Source organism: Somniosus microcephalus, chromosome 6 (genome assembly GCF_052327205.1).
Source record: "Somniosus microcephalus isolate GS21.2 chromosome 6, FLI_Smic_1.0, whole genome shotgun sequence".
In the NCBI taxonomy this organism is placed as follows: Eukaryota; Metazoa; Chordata; class Chondrichthyes; order Squaliformes; family Somniosidae; genus Somniosus; species Somniosus microcephalus.
In genome coordinates this window covers 197,714,982-197,735,561 of record NC_140992.1, presented here as the reverse complement: position 1 = coordinate 197,735,561, position 20,580 = coordinate 197,714,982, and the positions used below count along the sequence as shown (strand labels likewise).

The following is a 20,580-nucleotide window of genomic DNA, read 5'->3' as shown; positions in this document are numbered from 1 at the left end:
CCTGTTTAAAGAGAATTATGTATTCTGTCTGTAGTTGAAAAATGCAGACAGTAAACAATTATGACTTTATTTCTAAGATTTTTTGAGTGCAAGCAGGTCTCGTGTAGGAAAAGGGGCCTTCCAAATAGTGTTTTAAACCATGCTGATCTTTGGGAAAGCCCACAAAATTAATGCTGGACATTCTGGGAAGTTCAAACAGTGAACAGTTCTAACTGTTATTTCCACCGAAGTCAAAGGAAATAAAAATCGGGAGAAATGAAACGCGGGCTGCCGATTTGCTATCACCATTTTACATTATCACACAAAGTCCAAATCTACCCCTTGGACTTTTAGAGCAGAGAGACAGAAATTAGCACAGGATAGTCTAGTATACCTATATGAACGTGTAAGGTTAAATGGAACCAACAGAGAAGCAGATGACAGTAAAAGAAAAGAATAGCACAGGTACAGGCTGAGGTCAAACCTGCATGTGTGCACAGAGGTGAATACAAGTGACCAGAGGAGGCAGCAGCCTTCTTGGACTCCTTATATCCTCCAACGGTCAGTCCCAATGAGACCAGAGCTTGTTACAAATGGTCTCTGCTAAGTTGTATGATCACAGATGGAGAAGAAGAGATGTGCTAGAATGTCCGGCTGGTGATTGATAAAAATCGCCAGGAGGATATTGACAAGTGGTTCAAGAAGCAAAACTACTACTTGTGGCTAAGCTTATGCTCAAGCTATTTTTCTTGTTTGCTACATTTTAACAATAAATCTGGATGGATACCCTTAACTTAAAAGCTCTCTCGCCTCTGAGTCAGAAGATCATTGGTTCAAGTCCTACTCCAGAGACTTGAGCACAAAATCTAACTGGCACTTCATTGCAGTACTGAGGGAGTGCTGCACTGTCAGAGGTGCCATCTTTCGGATAAGATGTTAAACCGCGGCCCTCTCAGGTGGACGTGAAAGATCCCATGGCACTATTCGAAGAACAGCAGGGAAGATATCCCGGTGTCCTAGCCAATATTCATCCCTCAAATCAACATCACTAAAACAAATTATCTGATCATTGTCACATTGCTGGTTGTGGGACCTTGCTATGCGCAAACTGGCTGCCATATTTTCTACATTACGACAGTGAATACATATTTTTTTTAAGTGCTTAATTGGTTGTAAAGCGCTTTTGGATCTGGTGAAAGGTGCTATATAAATGCCACTTTTTCTTGTTTTTTCTCTTTAATAGTCCTGGGAGTTCTTAATGGATCGCAATATTCTATGAGGAAATACAAGCATAAGTTTATTTTTAATATTAATTGTTCTAAAATAAAATACTGTTCAAACTCAGGAGGGGTGGGAGGGGGTGGTTATGGGTTAAAATAAAATAAAGTGAAAGAAAAGAGGTATTTGTAACAGGAACCACACTATGGTTAGTTTTTTACATATACTAAATAGGAGATGTCTTTTTTTTTAAATCAGTCTTTGAAATAAATTCAATACCTGCAAAGACATCATTGGGAAGTGTAGGTGAAGGAGATAGCAAGAATGTTTCTAAGGAATTGTAAGATTTAGGATCACAGGCTCACACAGATTACCCAACAGGGTTTTAGAAGTTGCAAGGCTTTTATTAAAGAGCTACAGTTTTAAAGCATAATCAATTCAATTCAATTCAATTCAATTCAATTCAATTTTATTTGTCATATATGCAGCAGACGTGTGTACTGCACAATGAAATGTTGATTTTTACGAGTCCTCCCAACATTGGAATAAATATGGCATAACAATGATAAAAATACTAATAGAAATACTAATAGAAAGACAGTAATAATAAATAAAACAACAGTAATAAATAATAATAAATTAATCGTTCATGAGTCTTATGGCCTGGGGGTAGAAGCTGTTTTGAAATCTGTTGGTACGAGACCGTGTGCTTCGGTATCTCTTACCGGACGGGAGCAGGTCGAAGAGGTTGTGGCTGGGGTGACTCGCGTCTTTAATGATTCTCGGGGCCTTCCCCCGGCACCTCTCGGGGTAGATATCCTGCACAGCAGGTAGTTTAATTCCTATAGTGTGTTGTGCAGCTTTCACTACCATCTGTAGAGCCATTAGATATTACATATGGTTTAAACCGAGTATAATAGACATACAACCCGTGACAGTAGGAGCGATCTACGACTCCTGAATCGGAATGACACGACTGAACGGACGGGGAGGCAGTACGGTGGTCTCGGATTGGGTGGATTCCTGCAGTCTGCTGCAGCAGTCACTTCCGTTGGGTCATCTTTCAAGCTGCTGGAGGTGTTAGGCCATCAGCCACCTCATAGGCTAAACTTGACCAAGGTATTAGGCCGTAGCCACCTTGGGGAAGCCTTCGCCCCTGACTGCCTGATTTCCTCTCTCGGTCGTCTATATTTATAGTTATTTCGGTGGGCTGGTAATCACCTGGTGCCAATCATTTGATCCCCATCCTGTTGTCCAATTGTGAAGCGGGAAGGCATCCCTCACCGTCCCTTTCTGCATGGCTGATGAAGCCTCCCTCTTATCTTTCTGAGGAATGTTTTGTCAAGTTTCTTCAAGGGCATTTTATGGCTTCGTGGCTCCTTGTTATCTAGCAGGTGCTATCCTCCCTGTTTCCTTGCATTTTACAATTCCCTTATCACTTCTATTTGTCTTTTGATGCTTGATATTCGACCTTGCTGGCATTTATGCTATCTTTTTCCTCTTGCCTGTTGTCAGTCTCTGTTCTAAGAATTAAAACCCATCTTTGAATCTAACAGCTATTTCTTACAGAGTGCATTGTAAAACTCTTCAATTTATAGTAAGCTGTTTTAAATGTCTTATTTGCATATTTAAGTAGGATCACTAACTCTCACAGGAGTTCTTGTACATACAACAACTACTTGCATTTATATGAGGCCTACATGTTTAAAAAAAGACAAGCAAAGGTGCTTCACATAGGCACGTGGATAAAAAAAGGTCAAGTCAAAGGAGAGATTTAAGGTGTGATTAAAAGTTTGGTCATAGAGGTGGATTTTGAACAGATTATTAAAGAAGGAAAGGGATTTGGAGAGGTGGAGGGACTTAAGGAGGAAATTCCAGAGAGTGGAAAGCCACCAATGGTGAGGCAAAGGAAGGGAGGAATGCACAAGAGGCCAGACTGAAAGGAATGGACAGTTATGGGGAGTTGCAGTGATGGAGGAGGTTACAGCAGTATAGGGAGGGGAAAGACCATGGGGGGATTTAAATGCAAGAATGAGAATTTTAAATTTGAGGAATAGGAAGAACAGGAGCCAATGTAGGTCAGTGAGGACAAGGATAATCAGCGATTAGGACGATGCGGGAGAAGATATGCGCTGCAGAGTTTTTAATGAGCTGAAGTATACAGAGAATGGAGAATTGGATGCTGTGTAGAAGAGTATTGGAATGATCAAGGCTGGAGGTAACAAAGATGTATGAGAGTATCAGCAGAAGATAGGCTGAGATAGGAGCGAAGAGGATTAATATTACGGAGGTGCAAGTAAGCAGTATTTGTGACGGAGAGGATATACGGTCAGAAGTTGAACTCGGGGTCACACAGGATGCCAAAGTTTCAAACGATTTGGTTCAATCTGAGACAGTGGCCAGGGAGTGGGATAGAAACGGTGGTGAGATTACAGAGTTTGTGGAGCGGGGGCAAAAATGGCACTTCACTCTTCCCAATGTTTAGTTGGAGGAAGTTATTGCACATCCAGAACTGGACATTGAAAAGTGGTCTGATAGCAGAGGAAGAGTGGGGGTTTGAGAGAGGTGGTGGAGAGGTAGAGCTAGGTGACTGCATGACTGAGGAGAATGTTACCAGGTGTCAGGCAGCATGTAGCTCAGGAAGAAGGGTCCAAGAGGCAACATTACAGGGATGGGAAGAGAAGACGTTGCTAGAGATCCTCTGGCTATGATAGGTAATAGTGGTCAAGCAAGGGCAGTCCCCTGGAGCTGGACAACGGAGGAGAGGTCCAGTAATATCGTACTCATCCACCCACATAATTGGAGTTTCTGCTGAAGTTACAGCAACGGTGGGGGAAGCCTCAAGGAAATTTACCCCTGTTGTATTTTAGATCTTGCTGCACTAGAATAGCTTTGATTATATGGAATCAAATAATTATCAGAACAACCAATACACTAAAAATTACATGGCAGTGGAGCTGTAATTGCTGTTGACAAGAATCGAAAACTGGCCATAATTGTCTGTGCTTACTCCAATGACAATTAAAAGTACAGCAGCTGGAAAGGCTGGGAATACATAGGCCTAGAAATTGGGTATAGCCCCGCTTGGGGCGTTAGACTTGGCGGAGCACAAATTTTATAGCCAGGCGCAACTTATCGACACCTCGTGCGATATTGGGTTTCAGCGCCCCAAAGGTGATTGAGGCACGAGTTCAGGCATTACACAGGGCACCTAAGGTGCTAACATGCCGGCGCAACCCAATATCGGGGTGTCCAGCCGCAGCGCAGGTGCTCTCAATTACCGATGACCACGAGACTTCCAGGCGCCGGCCAGCTCTTAAAGGGGTGGGTCAGGCAGCTCCAGCATCCACACTCTGCGCCTTGTAGGCCTGCAAATCGGCGCAGGCCCTTCTCTGGCGCAACAAACTTGGATCCTATGGAGAGGGTGAGGCTTCAGCACTCAGTCTCTGGAGGAATTGGTGTCCGCAGTGGAGCGCCGGCGAGATGTCCTATACCCAGACAATGGCAGGAGGCCTAATCATAAGGACTACCGATGAGCTTGGAGGGATGTTTCTCAGAGGGTCAACTCCAGCAGCATGGCGACCAGGAGCCCTGTCCAGTGCCGGAAGAAATTCAATGACCTCACTCGGGTCGTCAGGGTGAGTGGAGTTAATGTAAACTTATGCATCCCTCCATGAGCACCTGACTTTATGGCTACAGGGTGCGCGATACCCCAATGGCCATCTGTCAGCAAGCACCCATGGCCCTTTCTGGTCACACACATCCACATTTGACTCAGGGCATTAGGTAATGGCTGTTCCACCATGGGGGGCATGAGAACATCACTCAGGGCATCATGTTAGGGCTCTTCCACCATGGGGGGCATGAGATGATAACTCAGGGCATCATGTAACATCACTTCCCGTCCTTTGCCCTGCAGGCCAAGCTGGCGCGGAATCGAAAGGAGCAGATTCGCACCGGAGGAGGCCGTCCTCAAGTGGAGCCTCTGATGTCTGAGTGGTCCTGTCACCACTGCAGCTGCTGACCCCATTGTCCACAGCGATGGTAAGGTTCTCAACTATTACAGCTGTCACCTTTCAGTTGTTTCCCCCGCCAGCATGCTTTCTCAATGTGGACCCATGTCATAGCATTGCCGCACTGTTGCATCCCTTGCTGCCAAACTGTCCTTTTGCTAAAGCCACTCTTCAGCCTCCCTGCTTTCAGATGCTGCATCACCAGCTCGGGAGCTGGCCCCTCAAGCTGCCAGTGCAAGTGCCTCCGGAGGCGATGACCAGAAGGAAGCCGGACCATCCGTGTCAGCCTCAGGGGATCCCCCGCATGTGGAGACTGGGGATAGTAGTTCCCTTGAGGGGAGGGAGGGGGGCTCTGATGAGGAGCCAGTTGCAGGGACCAGCGGCCTGCAGCAACGCGCGGGGGGTAGGGACGCTCGGGGGCCATCTCCCCGGAGGGCAAGGCAGGCCACCATGACTGCTGCACAGAGTGCAGAGGAGGTGCGTAGCCTTGCGGAAATGAACGCCCAGGCCCGGCTCAGGCACACTGAGCTTATGGCTGCAGTGGGGAGGATGCCTGAGTCCATCGACATACTGGCAAAGAGTGTGGTGGACTTTGGCGCAGCAATGGAAAGGACTGTCCAGGGCTTTGGGGCAGCAATGGAAAGGTCTGTCCAGGGCTTGTCCGAAGCAGTGGAAAGGACTGTTCTGGCCTTGTCCGAAGCAGTGGAAAAGACTGTTCCAGCCTTGTCCGAAGCAGTGGAAAGGACTGTTCATGGCTTCTCCGAAGCACTGGCACCTGCCACGCAGGTCCTCACTGCTGCCACGCAGTCACTTGCTGGCCTCGTCCACACGCAGATTGAGGCCACGCGAACACTCACTGCTGCCACCGTAGCTGCGTCAGGCAGGATCACCCCAGGCCCTTGCAGCGCCACAGCAGGCCATGAATCTGTGGAGCAGTCGATAGCGGCGGATGATCCGGTGCGGCACCGTCAGAGTGCCAGTGTGTCGGCCGACCACAGTGCAGGTGTCCTCTCTCTGCATGTGACCAGTCCTGATGCCAATGCTGGCACGTCAGCAGAGCAGCTGCCACCACCTGCGCGGCACACTGCTAGCAGACATGCCCAGTTGGAGCAACCTGCTTGCGGGACCTCCAAGCCCAGAGGTCATCCAGGCTGTCCCTCAGCGGCTTCAGCGCCTCCAGACACTCAGCAGGCGTCCCCCAGCCTTGACCCAGCCACTGGGGTACCATTACGGAGGAGCTGCAGGGAGGGAAGGGGCCGACCTCGTAAGAGGAGTCGGTCTCCATCAAGGGGTCACCAGTAGAGGGAGGTGCTAAGACGTCTCTTTTTCCGGTTTTAAGGCAGTCCACACCTGTTGTGTTTGTTTGTTATGGTTTGGTTAGTTTCGACGGGTTGCCACACAGTTATCTGTTAGTTTGTTAGTTATGATTTCTGTTGCCATTACGTTGTCATGCTGGAAGGAAGCACTTGTGTTGAAAATAAAGATAACTTTTTATTTACATTCGAGCTGTACACTATTTACAATCATCGATGCCTTCATAGGCTTACAGCGAACCGGAGGGCGCTGTTCGAATCACAGCCACCATTGCGTCCGAGAGGCCTAGAACCGAGTCCTTATGAGCCTCTGACGAACGGCCCTTCCAGTTTCTGGAGCCCTCCCATCTTCCTGCTCCTCCTCCTCCTCCTGATCCTCCTCACCTGCATGCTCCTCCTCCTCCTCCTCCTCCACCTCCTCGTCCGCCTGCTCTGCTGGACCTTGAGGGTCGGCTGGCATTGGCTGGGTGCGTCGAATGGCCAGGTTGTGGAGCATGCAGCAGACAACAACGATGCGCGCCACATGCTCTGGCGAGTACTGTAGGGCGCCCCCTGAATGGTCTAGACAGCGGAAACGCTGCTTCAGCACACCAATTGTGTGCTCCACAATGTTCCTGGTGGCCTGATGGCTGCTGTTGTAAAGCTCTTCTGCCGGGATGGTGGGCAAACAGAGCGGGGTCATGAGCCATGGGCAGAGAGGATAGCCCTTGTCGCCCAGAAGCCAGCCTCTTGGGTGAGCCGGGGCCTCATAAAGGTCAGCCACTGAGGTCTGCCGCAGGATGAAGGCGTCATGGCTGCTGCCAGGGAATTGTGCGTTCACTGCCATGATCATCTGCCGTTGATCACAGACCAGCTGCACATTAAGGGAGTGGAACCCCTTTCGGTTACGGAACTCCTCCGGATTCTGCAATGGCGCCCGCAAAGCCACGTGTGTACAATCAATGGCCCCCTGCACCATGGGGAAGTCCGCAATAGCCGCAAAGCCCTGTGCGCGCACCCCCGCTTCTCCAGGGTCAGAGGGAAGGTGATGAATTCGCGCCTCCTTTTGTAGAGGGCAGCTGTAACTTGCCGGATGCAGCAATGCACCGCAAATTGAGAGATATTAGATATGTCCCCAGCTGCTGCCTGAAATGATCCACTGGCGTAAAAGTTGAGCGCAACAGTGACTTTCACAGCCACCGACAGAGAGGTCCTGCACCGTATCTGCGGCTGCAGATCCCCAGCAAGCAGGTGGCACAGCTCAGACACAACATCCTTACCAAATCTCAGCCTTCGCTGACACTGTTCCTCCGACATGGTAAGGTAGGAGACCTGGCGCCTGAAAACCCTGGCAGCATATGGTCGGATTTGGTGACGTCCATTGGCCCTCCTCCTTCTGGCCAATCCCGGCCCTCTCTCCCTCCGTCTCTGTGCCCCTGCCAGTTGCTCAGCAAGGATGACGTTCCCCTCCAAAGCAGCTCCCATTATTCTGGCTGACGAATAAGACGCAGTCAGCTTTCTGGATCCAACTGCTCTGAACAGGGCTGAAGGTCCCAAGGCTCCTCTGGCTCAATAATAACAAGTCTGTGCCACTGAAGGTCTGCAACTCTCTCCAGCAGCGAGCAGTATGGACAGGCCAAATGGCTGCCAGTTTTATACTAGTGCTGTCCCCTTTAAAGAGCGCCCGCCGAGTACGAGAAGGACCTGGTAACGTTCCATCCAACTGTCACTAATAGCGCCAGGTGGAACGGAGGGGGGCGCCACTGAATTTCCGGAACGGGGAGCCAAAAAGGCGTTGCACAATGAAATGACGTCATGATCTGGTTGCGCACGCGAGCGGGCGCAAAGAGTTAGCGCCGGCGCTAAAAGGATACTCAATATGGCAGGAAGCGCTGGGTTCACAGCGCCCGCCCGAAAATTGGGTAACGCCCCAAATCACGGGCTCTTTTGGCGCTAATCGCTGGTGCAACCAACCGAATTTCTAGGCCATAGAATCACAGTTACAAAGAGTTATTATATTCAAATATGCCAGACTGTCAGTTAAGCAGAGAGGTAACTGTTCATTTGACACGGGCATCAATTTTCTGATTGGGGGCCACATTCTGCAGGGCAGGACTTCCGCCTGCCATGGAGATGACCCCTGACCCTGGTTGTATTTCTGCCTTCTGGGTAATATGAATGCATGCAGAGGTGGGCTGCCCGGCCACCACTGGGGAGTTGTGCCAGACTGGGGGACGGAAACTCGCTGCCGCAGCCCTTGGGACCCTACGGGATGAAGGCAGCTGCCTGAAGAGAACTGTTTCAAAGGCAAAATACTGCTGATGCTGGAAATCTGAAATAAAAACAGAAAATTCTGGAAATAATCAGCAACTCAAGCAGCATCAGTGAAGCGAGAAACAAAGAAAAGGTTTTCTTTTGTTCAAAAATGTGGAGCCTAAAACCAGCTTTCAATCAGGGACATAGTTTATTGCTGGGAAAATCTCCCTCTAATTAATCAAGGAAGACTCTGCATCAATTATGCCTAAACTCTACCCTCAGAAGAGGGCCACTGTGATGTTTCTGTTCTTCAATCCAATTATCCTTACGGCCTCTTTGATCAGATTGCCAGTTCAGGGTTGAATTTCAGGGAACTTTGACCACTCGGAACTAAAGTTAGACCATCAAAAATCACTTCCATTCTCATTCATCGGCTCGGGATTTGAATCCAGGCTTTTTAGACGAAGGGGCAGTGCATTTACCACCTGTGAGTTCCTCTTTGTAGCCAAGTTTGATTATTAAACATGCTGGCCCTGAAATTCCACAGGGGATCTCCTGCCAGAACTTTGACAGGAGACAATCAGAACCCCCAAAGAACAACTGTTTGAAACTTTTGTTCATTTTCTTGTAGTAGTGAAACAATAGATGTGGCTGTATTATACAATGAGGATTCAGACCATGTACATACAACTAATACAGCAACAGAATACTTTATACTCACCCCAACCAACAAGACACAGCTTCAGCATGTAGCGCTTTATGTAAGTGTTGAACACTTTGACCAGCATGATGTACAGGTGAAATGCTTCAATTCCCATCCATGTAAAGCTGCAAAGCAGTGAGTAATGCAGAAACACAGCAATGGCTTTACAGAGACTGTCAATGTTAACGGAACTGAGCCATGCGTTAGTGAAGAAGTTCACATTGAGAAGAAACAAGGCAGCACTGAGATTCATGTGGATCTGGAGGGAAAATTCCTTTTGTCTTTTTCTGAGTTGAAAAAAGGTCTCAGTAATGTTGTGTCCGTGTATAATAAGACACGGACTGCGGAGAACGGTAACAACAGGTGTTTACTCAATGTGACTCACACTGGAACTGCCTGTACAGATTACTACTCAGGGCTATATACAGGTGTGGTCACTGCCGGTACTACAGTATACATGAGCTGTAAAAAGTAGTTCCCCCCCTTAAAGGTATATACATTACAATTCCTCCCCTTTTAGATTAACAGTACCATAACACTCATTTAACAATTAAATATCAAACTAATTACAATTAACACTTTTAACATGCAACATTAGCTGAAAATAGTCTATTTATATATTCAGTCTTTGGGGAGGCTTCCTGATCCTTTCTGGATAGCGCCTTTCCCGAGTGTCTTGCTCTTGGTGCGGAGGCGATTCTGGCCCCCTGTCGTCGGTTGGTTCATCAGCATCTGATGCTACTGTTTCTGGGGTAGATGCGACCTGTACGTCGGGTTCATCACCAGGTACGTATGGGCGAGGCATGGGGTTGACTTGTTCCTGTGACTCTAGGATCTGGTCGGCATGGCGTCTCACGATGCTCTCCCCAACGTCCACTGTGTACATTAGTGGGCCCTGCCGTGTGCATATCGTTCCTGGCTGCCATTTTTCTGTTCAGTAGTCGCGGGCCAAGACTGGTTGCCCTACATTGAAGCTCCTTGTTGGCTTCTCATGGATGTGCTGGAATTGCTTACTCTCAACATCTCTTCGTACGTTTGGTCTGAGCAAATCCAGGCGAGATCTTAACCTTCGGTTAAAGAACATCATGGCTGGGGCCTGGTTGGTGACTGCATGTGTCGCATTCCGGTAGGCGAACAGGAAATTGTCCACCTTGTGCTGCAGCGGAATGTTGTCATTGTACATAGCCTTTATTGCCTTCTTAAAGGTTTGTACGAACCTCTCAGCCAATCCATTTGTGGCTGGATGATACGGGGCGGATGTGTAATGCCTTACCCCATTCTTTTTGAAGAACCTCCGGAACTCTTCGGATACAAACTGTGGTCCGTTGTCGGAGCAAATCTGTTCTGGCAAGCCATTCCTGGGAAAAATTGTCCGTAGGACTGCAATAGTTTTTTCCGTGGTGGTGGAGGACATTTTGATGACCTCAGGCCATTTCGAGTGCGCATCCACGGCTATTAAAAACATTGAGTCCATGAATGGACCAGCAAAATCAAAATGCACCCGTTGCCATGGAGATGAGGGCCACTCCCATGGGTGTAGAGAGGCCTGTGGTGGTGCATTTTGTACTCTCTGGCATCCTGAGCAGCTCTTGGTCAGGTCCTCGATTTGTTTATTGATTCCCAGCCACCACACTTAAGCCCTGGCTCGGCTTTTCATTTTTACCCCTCCCAGATGACCCTCATGAAGCTCATTGAGCACTCTATCCCTTAACTTGGGTGGAATTACTACTCGGGATCCACACATCGAGGTCCCCCGGCACACTGACAGCTGTTCTCTCCTTGTCGAGAATGCTAGCAACAGTGAGTCGCCATGTGCTGGCCATCCCTTCACCGTCAAATCATATACCCGAGACAGTGTCGGGTCATTTCGGGTTTCCTTTTCAATACAAGCGTTAGTTACTGGTAGGTATTCAACTATAGTCGAATGGAATATTTCGACAGGATCCACTGCTGGTGCTTCCTCCGCAGTAGGCAGTGGCTAGCGTGATAGCCCATCAGCATTTCCATGCTGTTTCGTGCCCTTATATTCAATCTCATAGTGGTGCGCCCCTAGAAAAAGTGACCATCTTTGTAGTCGTTGCACAGTCATCACCGGAACGCCCTTCTTCGGATTAAAAATGGAGACAAGAGGCTGGTGATCAGTTAGCAAGGTGAATTTCTGCCCGTGCAGATATTGATTGAACTTTTTCACTCCCCACACTAGGCTGAGGGCCTCCCTGTCAATCTGGGCGTAGTTACGCTCGGCTGAGGTTAGTGATCGTGACGCAAAGGCTATTGGCTTCTCTGAGCCGTCCGAGAATTTGTGCGACAGCACTGCTCCAATGCCGTAGGGTGACGCATCATATGCCAACCGAATTGGTAATGCCGGGTTGTAATGGGCCAATACCTCTTTCGATGTGATTAGTGTTTTGCTCTTCTGGAAAGCTCGTCTACATTCATCACTCCACTTCCATGGCACCCCAGTTTGCAGTAGGGTGTTCAGTGGGTGTAGTATTGTAGACAAATTTGGCAAGAACTTATGGTAGTAGTTTACCAGCCCGAGGAACGACCTCAGTTGTGACACATTTTCCGATGCTGGAGCCTTGACTACTGCCTCAATCTTCTCTGGGGACTTATGTAACCCCTCTTTATCAATAACGTGGCCACAATACGAGATCTGTTTTCTAAAAAACTCGCATTTGGGGTGGTTAGCTCGGAGCCCATATTCCTGCAATCTAGTGAGCACCTGCTCCAGGTTGGCAAGGTGATCACTGTTGTAAAGTCTGTGGGTTGTATAGCGAAGTAATACACAGACTACAAGAGTAACTTAAACAGGACTTTACTATTCGAAGGTCAGGGCGAATCTGCCCAATAAGTTCTGCCACAGCACTTATATACCGGTGTGGTCACCGTCGGTATTACAGTATACAGCAGCCAAGATAAAGTAGTGCCACACCTAAAATAGTTCTCTTAAAGGTAAACGGTTACATACAATAGTTCTCTTAAAGGTAGAACAGTTACATACACTACAATCCTCCCTTTTTAGCTTACAACATACTTATTTCCCATTAACCATATCATTAGAACATATATACAAATTATGTGAAACAGTTCACAGATTCAGTCTCTCTGGAGGTCTCCTGACTCTGTCTGGATAACGCCTCGGTGGCGTAGTAGTTTTCGGCGGGGTAGTAGGTTCTTCCAGCAAGGCCGATTCAGCTTGAAGGACAGTGTCAGGATCATCTGCTTCCAGTATTACCAGATCGGAGGTAGGGGCTCTGGGTATCTCTGTTTCGACATTAGCCATGTAAGGTTGTGGAGTAGGTTGGCTCTTTGTGGATGACCCTATGATCTGGTCAACATGACGCCTTATGATGCTGTCACCAATGTCCACTGTATACAGCAGCGGCCCTAGCCTTTTTACAATAGTTCCAGGCTGCCATTTCTCGGTACGGTAGTCCCGGGCCAAAACTTGTTGACCTGTCTGAAAAGATCTAGTTGGCCTTTCATTCATGCCCTGGGATTGCCGGTTCTCTACGTCCCTTCTGACGTTTGGCTTAATCAAATCCAGCCGGCATCTTAGACGTCTATTGAAAAACATCATGGCGGGAGTTTGATTTGTGACCGCATGTGTTGCATTCCTGTACGCCAACAAGAAGTTATCTACCTTATGTTGTAAGTTGATGTTCTCATTACCCATGGCCTTTATGGCCTTCTTGAAGGTCTGGACAAACCTTTCAGCTAAGCCATTGGTGGCGGGATGGTATGGGGCTGACGTGTAGTGCTTGACCCCATTGCTTTTTAAGAATTTCCTGAATTCTTCGGACACAAATTGTGGTCCATTATCAGAACAGACCTGTTCCGGCAGCCCATTCCTGGCAAACATGGTTCTTAATACTGTGATGGTTTTTTCCGTGGTGGTGGAGGACATCTTTATTACCTCCGGCCACTTGGAGTGTGCATCCACCGCTATTAGAAACATTGAGTCCATAAATGGACCAGCAAAGTCGATGTGTACCCTTTGCCAAGGAGATGAGGGCCACTCCCATGGATGCAGAGGAGCTTGTGGTGGCGCGTTTTGGACCTTCTGGCATCCTAGACAACTCTTGGTTATTTCCTCGATGTCTCCATCAATACCTGGCCACCACACAAACGCTCTTGCTAGGTTCTTCATTTTCACTCCACCCAGATGCCCCTCGTGAAGTTCCTTTAGCACCTTATGCTGAAGTTTGGGTGGAATCACCACTCTCGATCCACACATCAAGGTTCCTCGGCACACTGACAGCTGTTCTTTCCGTTGCGAAAATGCTGGCAGTGTTGGTTCGCCATGTGCTGGCCATCCCTCCACTGTTAGATCGTAGACCCGTGAGAGAGTCGGGTCATTTCTTGTTTCATTCTCGATCATCGAATTGGTTACTGGTAGACATTCTACTATGGATGAGTGGAACATCTCTACCGGGTCCATTGTAGCTGCCTCTTCTACTACCGGCAACGGTAGGCGCGATAACCCATCAGCATTTCCATGCTGTTTGGAGCTTTTGTATTCAATGTCATATTGGTGTGCCCCAAGTAACACGGACCACCTCTGTAACCTTTGCGCTGTCATAGTGGAAACGGCCTTGTTAGAGTTGAATATGGACACCAACGGCTGGTGGTCTGTCAGTAACGTGAACTTCTTGCCCTGCAGGTAATGATTGAATTTCTTTACTCCCCACACAAGGCTGAGGGCCTCCCTGTCTATCTGAGCGTAATTTCTCTCCGCGGAGGTCAACGATCGGGACGCAAATGCGACTGGCCTTTCCGAGCCATTTGGTAACTTGTGTGAAAGTACTGCTCCAATTCCATAAGGAGGAGCATCACAAGCTAGACGAAGAGGTAACGTTGGGTTGAAATGAGGCAACACTTCCTCAGAGGTAATCAACGCCTTGCTTCTGCGAAAGGCCTTTTTACAGTCCTCGCTCCACTTCCATGGCACTTCTTTCCGTAACAGAGCATTCAGCGGATGTAGCACAGTGGATAAATTTGGCAGAAACTTGTGATAATAATTAATCAACCCCAGAAACGATCTCAACTGTGAAACGTTTTCCGGAGCGGGGGCCTTCACGACAGCTTCTGTCTTGTCAGGCGACTTGTGCAGCCCCTCCTGGTCAATGACATGACCGCAGTACGAGATCCATTTCTGGAAGAACTCACATTTCTGGCGATTAACTCGAAGGCCATATTCCTTCAACCTGGTGAGCACCAGTTTCAAATTTGTGAGGTGTTCCTCCTTGTCTTCTCCCGTAATCAGGATATCGTCCAAGTAACACTGTGTGCTTGGAACCCCTTGTAAGACCTGCTCCATTGCCCTCTGCCAAATTGCTGGAGCCGAAGCTACTCCAAAAACCAGTCTATTATAACGATACAAGCCTCTGTGCGTGTTGATGGTGAGATACTGGCGCGACTCTTCCTCGACTTCCATTTGTAAGTATGCCTGTGCCAGGTCTATCTTGGTGAAGTGTTGCCCGCCAGACAATGAAGCAAAGATATCCTCAATCCGCGGAAGCGGGTATTGTACCGTGTGAAGCACCGGATTAACTGTGATCTTGAAATCTCCGCAGATGCGGACCTTCCCCAGTCCCCCTGGCTTGTTACTTGATGAAGACTTCATGACGGGAACAATGGACGTGGCCCACTCACTCCAGTCCACCTTATACAGTACCCCTGAACGTTCAAGCTCTTCCAGTTCTGCCTCCACAGCCGGTTGTATCGCGTAAGGTACCGATCTGGCTTTGAAAAATTTTGGGCTTGCATGTTCTGCAATCTTGATTTTTGCTTTAGTTCCTCTCAGTGTTCCCAGTCCTTGCTGGAATACCTCTTTAGCTTCGTCCAATATTCTGGACAACCGTTCAGGTTTGACCTCTTCCTTCCCGGAATCTACCGTCATTGTGTTTAGTGAATGCCAGTCTATCTTTATTTTCCTGATCCACTCCCGTCCCAGAAGTGGTGGACCTCCCTCGGGCAGCACATACAAGTCCATCCTTCGGTGATCTTTGTCTTTGTATCTCACCTTGACTTCTATCTACCCCAATGGGGTATACTTTGTGCCCCGTGTATGTCTGCAATACTATCTCCGTATCCCGTAGGGGAATATGTTTGAATAACTTTTTGTAATCATGCTTATTCATGACCGTCAACGCCGATCCAGTGTCCACTTCCATCTTTACTTGGACTTTTGCAATCTGTAGTGTGATCCAGATAGTCTATCGGTCAGCTTCTTTACTCACATTATGAATCCTCAGACTACCCAGTGCCTTGCTGTTGGGGTCTGAGTCCGAATTCTGTTCCTCTGGACTCTTCCCAGTCACCTCATGTACCTTTCTGTACTTCTTCTGCGGTGACTTATTATTGTTGTTCTTCTTTCCTGACCGGCATACCTTAGCTATGTGGCCAAGCTTGCCACATTTCCTACAGTCCTGGTTTTTAACCCAGCATTGGTTCTGGTCGTGTGTTGTCTTCCCACAACGAGGACATTTCGTTGTACCCAAAGTCATTTGATCCACACTGAGTATCGCTGTCTTCCACTGCATTTCCGCCGTGCCTCTCGCTGCGGCTTCGTGCGATGCTGCAATACGGACAGCCTTATCAAGTGTAAGATCGTTCTCTTCGAGTAGTCGTTTTTGCGTTTCTTCCTTCGACAATCCACACACGAACTTGTCTCGCAATGCCTCTGTCAGATTTCCTCTAAACTGGCAGTATTTCGCTAGTCTACGCAGCTCGACCAAGTACCCCGCGTTGCTTTCCTCTTTTCGTTGTGTTCTCCCATAAAATTTAGATCGTTCCGCTAACATCAGCGGTGCGGTGTTAAAATGATCCTTCAGGACAGCAACAATATTCTCGAAAGACTGATCCGCCGGTTTAGCTGGTGATAGAAGATGCTTCAATAACCCATATGTCCTTGCCCCCATTGGATTTAATAAGGTTAGAGCTTTTTCATAATTTGCTATCTTATTAGCCGTACAATATATCTCGATGCGTTCTACATACGTGGGCCAGTCTTCCACCTCGGCATTGAAACCGTTGCTGTTACTATGCTTAGGCATCTTCACACTCTTCCTGAGAAACAACAACAATATTCTTTAACTTTTTTTTTCAGATGGCGGTTTCCCGCGCTTATCTTCTTTCCCCGCCCACTTTAAAATGGCGGTTCCCGCTTCTGTCTTCTTCCCCGCCTACTGGCGGCTTCCCGCGTTTCTTCCCCTGGCCGGAGGGGTAAGCTTCCCTCGGGCGATGGCCGCTGGCTTTCGGGTTTACAGCCTGCGCGTCGGCTTCAGCGCGTTCCCTTCTCTCGGCAGGGCAGCCGGTGCTGGGTACAACCCGTTGGCGGCGAACAGTTTCAGCCGCTGGGCTGGCTCTCGCTCAGCCTTCCTCGCTCGGGCTCTGTCTCTCCCGTTCGCGCGGCTCCCTCTCGGGCTCTGTCTCTCCCGCTCGCTCGCTCCCAATCGCGCCTCCAGCCCTCTCGCAGTCCGGTGCTTCCCTCCCCGGCTGCGGCTACGTTCTCCATGGTTTATTTATTTTATATCACCCCGCGCCTTACGATCCGGTCGCAGCGCTTCGTGGCCTCAATCACTGTCTGGCCTTTTTCACCCCAATCGCGCCTCTCAGCTTCTCGCAGTCCGGTGCTTTCCTCCCCGGCTGCGGCTGAGTTCTCCGTGGCTTATTTATTTGTATATCTTCCCGCGCCTTACGATCCCGGTCGCAGCGCCTCGTGGTCGCGGTAGTTGTCCGGCCTTTTTCGCCGTCGCGGTCTAGCCGTCTCACGACGGTCCCTCGCCCGCTTGTACCGCGGCTTCTGCTCCACGCTGCCCCAGTCTCAGCGCCTCTGGGCCCGACTTCTGTCCGGCTCCTTTCCCCCTCGACCGTGGTCGAGTGCACCACCCTTATCCTCCGTTTATTTGTTTCTATTTTCCCTTTACTCACAGCCACCGTGGCCGACTTGCTTCTCGTGTTGATCGGCTCACTCCCCACCGTGGCAGAAAGGACAATCCATGCCTGTTGCTGATGGAAGACTTCGTGTTTGAAATCTTCCTCCTTTCTTGGTCTGCAGACTCGAGTTTTCTCTTGGCAAAACGACGAGGGCGGGTGCCTCTTCTCGACGCTCGTTTATTTCTTCAGAAGTATTGATGCCGCAGGGTAAGATCGAACTCGTCGCCACTGTAAAGTCTGTGGGTTGTATAGCGAAGTAATACACAGACTACAAGAGTAACTTAAACAGGACTTTACTATTCGAAGGTCAGGGCGAATCTGCCCAATAAGTTCTGCCACAGCACTTATATACCGGTGTGGTCACCGTCGGTATTACAGTATACAGCAGCCAAGATAAAGTAGTGCCACACCTAAAATAGTTCTCTTAAAGGTAAACGGTTACATACAATAGTTCTCTTAAAGGTAGAACAGTTACATACACTACAACTGTCATTTTCGCCCGTGACCAGGATGTCGTCCAAATAACACTGGGTCCCTGGGATCCCTTGCAGGACTTGTTCCATTGCCCTTTGCCAAATAGCCGGAGCTGATGCTACCCCGAATACCAGTCAGTTGTATTGGTAGAGACCATTATGGGTGTTGATTGTGAGGTATTTTTTTGATGCTTCTTCTACCTCCATTTGCAGATACGCCTGGGCCAGATCAATCTTAGTGAAGCGTTTCCCTCCAGATAGCGAGGCGAAAATATCTTCAATCCGCGGAAGTGGATATTGTACGGTGTGAAGGACCGGGTTCACTGTTACCTTAAAGTCCCCACAGATGCGAACCTTCCTTGGTTCACCAGGCATGCTGCTCAACGACTTTTTCATCACAGGGACGATGGGTGTAGCCCACTCGCTCCAGTCTACCTTGGACAGTACACCTGAACGTTCCAGACTCTCCAGCTCTGCTTCGACGGCTGGGCAGATCACATAAGGTACCGGTCTGGCCTTAAAACATTTTGGGCTTGCGTTTTCTTCAATTTTAATCATCGCTGTCATGCCTTTTAGTGTTCCGAGTCCTTGCTGGAACACTTCTTTCGCGTCAGTTAGGATCTTTGACAGTCGCCCAGGTGTGACGTCATCATCTTTTTTGTCAGCAACAGTCAGTGCCTGTATGGAATGCCAATCCAGTTGTATTTTCCGGATCCATTCACGTCCCAGTAGTGGTGGTCCTCCATCTTGCAATACATACAGGTCTAGTTTTGGTGTTTCCTTACCGTTATATATAACGGTCACCCTTATTTTTCCTTTGGGGTAGACTTTTTGCCCCGTGTACTGTTGTGTATGTACCTTTAAGGGAATAACTGGTCTCTGACTGCAGTACCGGCAGTGACCACCCCTGTATAAAAGGCCTTGCAGGCTTCTGTAGTTTCAGTTTCCAGGTTGTCTCCATTCAGTAAAGACTTGTTATAATCAACTCCTGCAGTCCGTGTATCAATTATACACGGACATAATACTGGCGATGAGTAAGAAACGAACTTACCTGCAACTTGGCAGCACCTCAGACGACGTTATTGAAGGTCGAAGCCAGAAGAAAGAAAAAATAAATAAAAAAATAATCCAAAGAAACTCGAGAAATGGGCGTCGACCGTGGGCAACCGCCCTCCAAATCATCGAACTGAAAAATGCAGTAGAGACTGTCGAGAGCCAGGCTTGGTCTCCAGTCTGTGGTTTCCCAGCTAATCGGGCTGGTGGCAGGTGGTGCACTGATCCTTCCTGGGCTGCGGCGGGCTAGAGCTCGATCGGGTGGCTCTGCAATGGGGCCGGGCAGCGAGTCGGGAAGCAAAGAGAGAGAGAGAGGGTGGAGCACACAGGGCGCGGCCGGTGCTTCGCAGCCGGGCAGCGTTCGGACCTAAGAAGAGGGAGGGAAGTGTCCCAGAGGGTCCGCTCCACGACGGGAACGGTTCTTCAATTAACGGAGCAAATACTGAAGCGCGATAGAAAAATAAAAATACCGCAGAGAGCGGCGTTGGCAGCAGCGGCAGCGGCGGGAAAGCGCGGGAGGCGCCACCTTAACTCGGCGGGGAAGAAGGAAAAGCGCGGGAGGCGCCATTTTGATCCATCGGGGATGAAGGCAAAGCGCGGGAGGCGCCATCTTAGATTTTCAAGATGCCAAAGACTGGCGATATCACTGCCTTCGATAATGCAATAGAAGACTGGACCACGTATGTGGAAAGAGTCGAGGTATATTGTGAGGCAAACGAAATAGCCGATGAGAAAAAGGCATCGGTATTGCTAAATTTAATGGGCGCAAGAACGTACGGCCTATTGCGGGACCTGATTACTCCAGCCAAACCGAGGGGGAAGAGTTTTAACGAAATTGTTGCTATCCTACAGGAACACCTAAATCCTACACCGCTGCTGATAGCAGAAAGATTTAAATTCCACAGGAGAAATCAGCATAAAAATGAGAGCAATGCTGATTACCTTACGGAACTACGCAAGCTATCAAAGCACTGCCAGTTCGGAGCAGGACTGGCAGATACCTTACGGGACAAATTTGTCTGTGGACTCCTGAGTGAAGGAACCCAGAAGAGGTTACTCTCAGAGAAAGAGCTGACGCTAGATAAGGCTTTCAGCGTGGCAGTATCGTATGAAGCAGCAGCAAGGGGAGCTGCAGAAATACAACAAAAGCCACAGGAATACGGCACCCACGAAATGACACGGGGATTTGCAAAATGTTATCGCTGCGGCAGAACAAACCATGACCAGAAGGACTGCTGGTCCAAGGACAAAATATGCAGGCAATGCGGAAAGATGGGACACATTGCACGAGTTTGCAGGTCTGGGAAGAAGACCAACGACAACAAAAAGGCTACTAAGGAACCGTACATGAAAGTACAAAAGATGACGGACAGTAGTTCCGAAGACCAGATGAGCGATAGTGAATCCGGGAACAAGAGACTAAGCTGTATGAAACTTCACAACGTAATCGCAAAAGAGGATCACTGAACCATTTGGGTCACCCTCTCGATAGCAGGGTCCCAAGTCAAAATGGAATTGGATACAGGATCAGCTCTAACCGTCATGAATCGACGAGACTACGAGCGACTATTCTCACACATACCCTTGAGAGAGACATCCATTATCTTGAGGACGTATACTGGGCAAAAAGTATACCCCAGAGGAAAAAT

General features: G+C 48.7%; 1 protein-coding gene across 1 annotated transcript in view; it reads right to left on the bottom strand.

Moving 5' to 3' along the window:
* Positions 1–20,580, bottom strand: part of LOC147116320 (adhesion G protein-coupled receptor G2-like) — a 163,769-nt gene that overhangs the window by 9,627 nt on the left and 133,562 nt on the right. Inside the window, exons 12-13 of the mRNA XM_085992040.1 lie at positions 9,480–9,748; positions 4,143–4,242 (exon numbers count right to left, since the gene is read on the bottom strand). Of these exons, the coding sequence (XP_085848166.1) occupies positions 4,143–4,242; positions 9,480–9,748 (369 nt within the window). The remainder of the gene's footprint in view (positions 1–4,142; positions 4,243–9,479; positions 9,749–20,580) is intronic.